Below are 7,965 nucleotides of genomic sequence, written 5' to 3' on the forward strand. Positions count from 1 at the left end.
GCAGAGAAGGTGCTTCCCAGAACGCGCTGTTCTCACCCAAATTTGCAGCGGCTGATGTTATTGAGGTAAGAGGCTGGAGGCGGTGGGCTTTATGGGAGGATGCTAGCGCGGGCGCGTAGCGTAACACGCTGTTGTCGCATCGCCTGCCCCCTTGGTCCAGCAGTCGATAAGCCGAGGAAGCAGCAGCAGCGTACGACCGGAGAGTTGAGTCTTTACCTGGGACTCGGAGAGGGGGAGCTCTGACTGACGGGTCTTACCAGGCACCAGGAATTCAGAGGGCTCCTACTGCCGCAGCAAGACAGCCGCATTAAACGCGGCGAGGGGACGGATTTAACTTGTGCTGCCGGATCCCGGATGCGCTGCGTTAGGGAGAGTCGTGGTTTGTCAGACAGGGAGAACGAGGCTGGCTCTGGTGCTGACCCCAGGCACAAGTAGAAGGTGCTGTCAAGCACAGAGGATGCTCAGGACTCCGTGTCACTCCTGGCGTTCCTCGGAAAACCTAACAGCACTGTAAATAAAGGACCAGGAAATCTGGGTTACAGGGTAAAGCTTTTGGGGCACTTTGTTTCCTAGATGAGACTTCTCCGTTTCGGAGAAGCCGGGGGGTAGTGAAACAGCCTAAGTAAGCAGGCAGATCACACCAGCCCCAGCACCGGCTCCAGGGACTGTTTCCTAGGAGAGGCAGCACTCCCAGCAGCAGCACCTGAACACCCGATTCGCTGGGGAACAGGTGTTGATTTCAAGGTGTTTTGCTAACTCAGCCTCGAGAGAGAGGCACCGCAGGGTAGCAGGGAGCACGGAGAGAGGAGCCTCGGATGTAAACTGAAGGTGTTTGTGGCGTTTGGAAGCGGCACTGTCATGGTGTCAAGCCTGGTTTGGGATGGGGGAGTCCCTGTAGCACAGTCGGTGCTGCGGAGAAGCGCCATGGCAGTGGACGGCGAGATCAAACCGAGTGTTGGAATACAGCAGCACAACAGCTGTTTCCTAGGGGGAAAGAAGTCATCTAACAGCACCCTGTTCTTCATGGGAAGGGGGTTTGGTACACAGTTCTTACTTTAATATTAAGGAAAACAATGGAAGAATGTCCCTGGCACTTTGCTCCTTGTCTTGAAGGTGTTTCCTTGTGTAGTTACAACTCCTTTAAGACAGGAAGGTGCAAATCCTGGCACTTCCTCCTTGGCACAACAAGGGGCTTTTGGCACTCGGTGTGAACGTGTTGCTCGGCCACGGCGAGCCACGCAGGCTACAGCCCGGCTCCCCGTGCCCAGTGCAGTACACATACCTTAACGTCAGTCGTTTTACGTGATTCTAGGCTGAAGCTGCAGGCTGGGGTGAAGAAGAGGAGTTGAACTGGGAAGATGACACTAACTGGTAATGGCTGGACTGAAAGAGACAAAGGCAGTTTATGGCGTGTTGGATCCTGCGAGAGAAGTCGCTGCTTCCCCACTACAACAGATAAGTACCTCAGCACTGCTTTTGCCAGAAGGCAGGCCCTTGCCAAGATCCCAGTCTCTTGCCACGGATGCTCCTTTCCAACCTGTGCCAAAAACCTGCGGGGGTGAGGCCTGTGCTGAAGCAATACGCCCGGCGGCGCACGCCACTGCTACCGGAAGAGGAACGGCGTTGTGGGTGTGTTGGTGCTGACGTGCTACTGGAGGCCAAGAGTGGTGTTAGCCATTGTTCCAGGACTCATCCCTGCTCTGAGAAACTGATGACAATAAAGGAGAGTCACACCGAGTTCCTTGGTTAATGTGCCTTTTTCTTTCCCAGAGAAGTAAAGCCCTTAAAAGGTGCCATTTCTAACGTTTTAGCTAAGAGATGACTCTGAGATGAACGAACAGTTTACTCAACTGATTTATTCCTGTTTCTAGAGCTCTGTCAGCGGATGGCACAAGCGGTGCCAGCAACCATGCAGTAAAGTACCAACCAAACACAAGCTGCTCTAACACAGAGTTCTTTCTGCCCTTAACTGTGACCAATAAAAGATTATTTTTAAAAGGTGACCCTAGCGTGGAACCAGCAGCAGAGGTATGGTCAGAGGAGAGTACAGAGCCTTAAACTGTTATTCTTGAGTGTATTTTAAAAATCAAGGTAAAACACTTCCTGCCTGGTCACTGTATGGGACAGGAACAAAGGTAACTTGCAACATGTTCAAACACCTCGGTATTCAAAAATACAATCTCACAGAGCGTTTATCACCATACAGCAGAAGAGCAGTGTACAAAATGCCAGCTCAGATGCACAACAGCGTCCGTTAAAACCGTATCAGTCCTTCCAGGCAGTTACTGTGAAAGACAGGCCAACATCTCGCCCCCCAGTTCGTAACCGAGACCCTGCAGCACAGTGGGGCATCGCCCCGTGTTTCCTTCTCTGGCAGTCCTGGTACCGCGGCCTCTTCCCCCAGAGCAGGGAGCTGAGCTGGCTCGTGGTCTGCGGAAGCTGCTGGTCACCTTACCGTACGCTGTCACAGAGGATGGCTAGAGCTGCCTGTAGAGCCTCCAGTCTCCCTGCAAGCCATGTGGGGGGGGGCCCTTTCTGGAGCAGCAGCTTCACAGCCTCCACTGCCCCCTCCATTGTGCCTACTGCTGACTTATACTGCTCCTCAGAGGGTGGGTGGCACACTCTCTTTGCCAGCGGCTGCGGATTGAAGCAAACACGAGACATTTCACACTCTGCGTGTGTGATTGGGCTTTATCCAGATGCAAGAAAACCCTCAGATGGAGCAGAGCTGCACGAGCCTCGCTCCTTTGCCTTATGAGGTTTCTCGCCCGCTGGCAGGCAGCACAGAGCACTTGGGTAGAATACCAAGGGACAGGAGGGCACACGACCAACAGAGTCATCTGGAAGCTCTTTAGATACTTCCCAGAGCTGACAGACATCAGTGGGAGAGCCCAGGTAGTTTAAAGCACACGTACCTCTCCTGTGGACTCCAGCTCCCCATCTGTTTCCATGATGTGTGCGCTGCAGGTAATCCTCTCTCGCTTCACGCGTTCTGTCCGTGCTTCTGCTGTCTCTTCCACTTGCCTCGTCTGGGGAGAAAGCCACAGGAGAGGTAACTAAGCCAGGGCGGCGTTACCAGCCCTCGCGGGCTCAATGCATACACCAGAACGAAGGGGGAGGGAGACACCTTAACGTGCATTTCAAAGCAAACCCGATTTCTCACTCCTGAGCAGGAGGTTGAAGTCACCTGCATCTTTGACAGAGCAGCTCTTGGGGTTTCTTGCCAACTACCTGCTTGCCTAAAGCTGCGCATCCAGATAGCCCTGCCTTAGGTGACAGCATGACCGCCATCCCCTCCCCCACTGCGTTCTGCTCTTGGAAAACACTTTCTGAACATGCAAAAAGGCCCCAGATGTTTCCCACGCGTTCATTTAGCTTTCCAAAACTGATCCAAGGGAAGCAAGGAGAGGAAGTCACACAGCCCAAGTGATGAAATGCCTGTCTTTTGAAGAGGTAACTTGTCAGCTTACAACAGGAACCCTGCAGACAATGCAGGTGTAGACACAGGGCGTGTACTGCTTGTAACGGATGGGTAACGACATGAACTAAGAAAATGCACATACCTTAGCCAGAAAACTAATAACTTCATTCTTAATTTCTTCAGAATTAAGGCACTGAGGAACAACATCTTCGTGGCTTGTTTCCTTTCAAAAAGGTCAAGTAACAGTTGTTTAGTACATTCATATTAATGAAGGAAAATGTTTCTGTGACAGTCACTTCCCTGTTGCAACCGACCTAAGCAACCAATGCTTCACCTTCCTTCACTTCCAACCCCCAAAATCCCTTGGAACCCCATCAGCCCTCCTTACTTTTGATGTGCAACAGCATCTTAGCACTAACACCCAGACTGGCCAGTGAAGAGCAACAAATCAGAGAGCTGTTTGGGTTGGAAGGGACCTTAAAGATCATCCAGTCCCACCCCCTGCCACAGGCAGGGACACCTTCCACTAGCCCAGGTTGCTCCAAGCCTCATCCAGCCTGGCCTTGAACACTCCCCCAGAGATGGGGCATCCACAGCTTAAACACCGAGGACAGAAGAAATTCTGCAGAACAGAAGTGAACAGAGCCAAGCACATGCCATGCCTCCAACGTTCTGCTACGCTTACCTCTGCGAAACGTGTGAACGCCTCCAATGCATGCTGATGAATCAGCCAGGTCTGGTCAGCTAGCAGGGAAGCAAAGAGACACGACAACTGGGGTACCACCTGCCTCTGGAAGAGGAACAAGCATCCGTCAGATCCCAAGAGCGAGCTGTGCCTCGCTGACCATCGTGGTTTGTTACTGAAGTATCGCTCTAAGGTCAAGGGGCAGGTTTGCGAAACGCAGGGGCGCAACAGCCTTGTCTGGCAAAAACAAACACTGGAGGAGGTGACGTGTGCTGTTCTTCCTTCTCGGAGGTTCAAAGGTCAACAAGCAAACAAATAAACCATCCTCCGTGCATCAGTTTGTCCTGAGATAGAAAACTGCCACAGACCACCTCTCCAAGATGAACAGGAGCTGGCATACAACGTGATCCTTCGGCGTTAAATAAATAGCACCCTTTTCATCACAAGGCTGAAGGTTGCATCTACCTGTGCTTCCTGCGGTATAAACACCTTGCCCATGGAAGAGAGAAAATCCACCATCGCTAGACGAACGTGATCGGGGGGATCCAGCTGGAAGAGGGCAGACTGCAGCACAAACACCTGCGGAAGGGGAACCGGAGAGAAGCTTTGTCAAACGGACTGCAGGGGAAAACTCTCTCATCATTACATCCGAGGATGCTGACCTTGGAGAACTGGACTGAAAACAAGGCGGTGTGCTACACCTTGGACACAAGGGCTAGGATAAAGCTGCTGCAGGCTTTTTAACAAGAAAAGAGCTAGAAAGCAAGACATAAAATTGGGAACCTCCAGGTGTTAACAGGAGGCCAGAGCATGAAATAACTCATTGGAGATTTCAGTAAATCACAGAGAACTTGGTTTTCATGAAGGAAATTATTCATTAAGAAGGTTTTAAAGTTTTTCTGTGTGTTGTTTTCTTCTTGTTTGTTTTGATTAGGTTTGATTTTTTTTTTCTTGTTTGGTTTTGTTGGTGTTAGCTTTTTTTTTGTTTTACCTGAGTAATCAGTTGAGCATCTAATGCTTGGATGAAAAATTCCTGAAGGTGAAGTAATAAACAGAGTGTCCGCTGGAAATGTGGCTCATCTGAGACCTTCAAAAGATAACAAGATAGCAGTAACGTTGCAGATCAGTTTAGGAAGTAACTGCTTAGAAAGCATTCCACACAAATACAACACCGCATCGTAAGCAGCAGCAGAAAATACCAATATTTTGAGGTAGTCATATTTCACAGGACCCTTTTCTTTGACTTTGGTTAGTATTTCTTATCCCTCACGTCCTCCCGCCGCTCACTCATATAAGCAGCTATAGGTTGTCTGAGCTAATTTTCATTTATCAGTTGTCAAATGCCTTCACAGAATGGCTGAGGCTGGCTGATACCTCTGAAGGGACACGCTCTTGGCCTTACCACCTTGTTCTGAAAGATGGAAGGTTGTTAGCTCTGTGGTTTTTATAGGCTAGTTACATCACCATCGGAATCGTAGAATCACAGAATGGTTTGGGTTGGCAGGGACCTTAAAGATCATCTAGTTCCCCCCCCCCTGCCATGGGCGGGGACACCTTCCACTAGACCAGGTTGCTCAGTTTTGTTTACATTCTAATGAACATTTAAAACAGGCCAAATTTGTACCCGGTTTGAGACAAGATGAGGTATTTCAGACTTCTCTCTAAGCAAGTCTGAATCTGACACTGAGAAACGGAGTAACGAGGAGCCATACACACAGCATTCAGGAAAACTCAAACTCTGCTTCCCAGAGCACGCACCTCTGTAGTACCTAAACCAGTGGACAGCAGACGGGTAGAACAGCTACACTGTACTTTACAGACACGCACCAATTTGAATAAAACAACCACAGGATGAAACAGCACCAGCCTCTCGGAAACATCGTGCTTTCATCACTGGAGCCACCAATTCTCTTACCTGCTTAGCCTGCAGAGAAGTCCAGAACTGACCGAGCACTCCCAAGACAGATGCCTGAAGTTCTGCCTCCAGAGTGTCACCAGCAAAATTGCAGGCTGCCAGCAGGACAGAAAGGGCAGTATTCTAGTAGGAGAAAAACATGTGTAAGTCTGAAAAAACCCACTACATGTAAACCAAACCAAAGCCCCAGGCTCACAGCAAACATCTAAGATGATACAGTATGGGAAGAAGCCCAGTGTGCTGCATCAGCTGCACAGTACAGCTAATCCACCAGGCCCCTGGCCAATAAGCCTTCCAAAGGGAGGAAGCTCTCCAGTACTTCCGAGTTTCACAGTGCTGTGGTTGTTAGTTGCACTGGCAGGCAAAAACTGCCAGAGGCTTCACGTGGAAGTCTGGTTTCTCACACTCCTCTCCTTCACCAAGGAGACCAGTGAGCATCTTTCAGATTTGATGCCTTAAAAAAAAAACCAGCCAGGGCTTTAAAACTTAAAAGTAATTGCATGATGTGGCACAAATGGGAAATTCTAAAGCAAAATACGTTTGCTCACCCAGAGAGCAAACAACAATGAGACTGACTAGTCAGCCAGCCAGCCTTCACTGTCACCCTGAGCGTGGAGGGGGTGAGGTGCTGCGTGCTAGAGAAAAACATTAAAACGAAAGTTCTTGCTCACGCGTTTACCAGTGCACACAGAGAAACTGAACTGAGGTGATGGCAACAGAACCCTCAGTTTTGAAATCCAGAGTCTGCACATTATGACAGAGAGAACTAGGTCTCCTTTACCACAAGTCGAAGCTCTCCCGAAGCACGCCTGCTGCTCAGCCACTGCCTGCACCGAGCGAGCCCTGCCATGCAGAGCTGACCGGCCACTCGTTTCCGAAGGTCAGGATTCAGGGCCTTGAGGGAGACGTGCTGCCACACAGCCAAGTTCTCCACCTCTTCCGGAAGAAACCTGTGAGCAAATTCTACCTGCGAACAGTTGTTAAGAGGAACTGACCAGACCAGAAGGTAACTTGGTAACCTGTCAAAAAGCTGAGAAAGCAGCAACCGAAACGCGCTACTGGGTTGCTTTTGCAACACAACATGGAAAAAAATAGCGTAAAGCCTTTTGTTTAAATAAAATCCAACTTCTTATATATAAAAACCTTGTAAAACTGCCACCTCCCTCGTCGTATATAGGACATCAGAATGCTTAAGCAACTTCAGCTGCTTGAAGCGATGGCCTCGGCAAGTAGAAGAGCTTTAGCCCTTACAACACCCAAAACCACCAGTGGCAGATGCAGTGACAGGGGACACAGCTTCAGCTAACCTGGGGGATGTGCTGTTTCAGACCTAGTGTCCAAAAAAGGACTTAACTGCCATCCAACGGGGCCGCTCTTGGAGAAGCCTTTCTTTGTTCTGTATTACAGAGCACATTGGCGCAAATTCAGATCCACCATGACGAAGTAACATCAAGTGCAAGCAAGCACTCGACATCCTGCCTGGCCGTCAGAAAGGGAAGAGGCTACTTGAACACAGGCAACTTTTTAAAGGGAGAAGATGCCGGTGTGATACTTGCCTGGTGATCTGGGGCCATAAGGAACAGCATACGCCTCAGCAGAACACCCAGGGCAGAGACCTGGTAACAGTCACTGGGCCAAGACTTTATCTGAATGAGGAATAGAGGGAATGCATCTAATTAAATCGAGGAAAAACATCACTACCCAGGAAATTAATTCTACACAGAGCATTCTGAGACTTGCAATGTGGGAATCACAGCAGTAACACTCAATAAACCAACACAGGACGTGCTGGAAATACCAGGCATTATGTTTATGTTTTCAAAGTACTACTGCTTTCGCTAATTATTAACCCAATTTGAGGAATTAAAACAATCTCAGTCTTGGATTTGGAAAAAAAGAAGAACCTCCCGCCTTTGGTGATTTAGCAAGTTTGCCAGTAGAACC

The 7,965-nt window shown here is 49.5% G+C and overlaps 2 protein-coding genes across 2 annotated transcripts in view; one reads left to right on the forward strand and one right to left on the reverse strand.

The window, feature by feature from the left end:
- Window positions 1-1,498, forward strand: part of SCYL3 (SCY1-like 3 (S. cerevisiae)) — a gene marked incomplete at its 5' end in the record, with an annotated part of 8,701 nt that extends 7,203 nt beyond the window's left edge. Inside the window, 2 exon segments of the mRNA XM_010161926.1 lie at window positions 3-65; window positions 1,313-1,498. Of these exon segments, the coding sequence (XP_010160228.1) occupies window positions 3-65; window positions 1,313-1,375 (126 nt within the window).
- A 953-nt stretch (window positions 1,499-2,451) lies between these two features.
- LOC104517314 (chromosome unknown open reading frame, human C1orf112) overlaps window positions 2,452-7,965 on the reverse strand; it is a 15,011-nt gene continuing 9,497 nt past the window's right edge. Inside the window, exons 15-23 of the mRNA XM_010161925.1 lie at window positions 7,578-7,667; window positions 6,803-6,988; window positions 6,022-6,144; window positions 5,098-5,193; window positions 4,572-4,685; window positions 4,107-4,211; window positions 3,564-3,644; window positions 2,916-3,029; window positions 2,452-2,637 (exon numbers count right to left, since the gene is read on the reverse strand). Of these exons, the coding sequence (XP_010160227.1) occupies window positions 2,452-2,637; window positions 2,916-3,029; window positions 3,564-3,644; window positions 4,107-4,211; window positions 4,572-4,685; window positions 5,098-5,193; window positions 6,022-6,144; window positions 6,803-6,988; window positions 7,578-7,667 (1,095 nt within the window). The remainder of the gene's footprint in view (window positions 2,638-2,915; window positions 3,030-3,563; window positions 3,645-4,106; window positions 4,212-4,571; window positions 4,686-5,097; window positions 5,194-6,021; window positions 6,145-6,802; window positions 6,989-7,577; window positions 7,668-7,965) is intronic.

The sequence above is a fragment of the Eurypyga helias genome, unplaced genomic scaffold, assembly GCF_000690775.1.
Source record: "Eurypyga helias isolate BGI_N326 unplaced genomic scaffold, ASM69077v1 scaffold10262, whole genome shotgun sequence".
In the NCBI taxonomy this organism is placed as follows: domain Eukaryota; kingdom Metazoa; phylum Chordata; class Aves; order Eurypygiformes; family Eurypygidae; genus Eurypyga; species Eurypyga helias.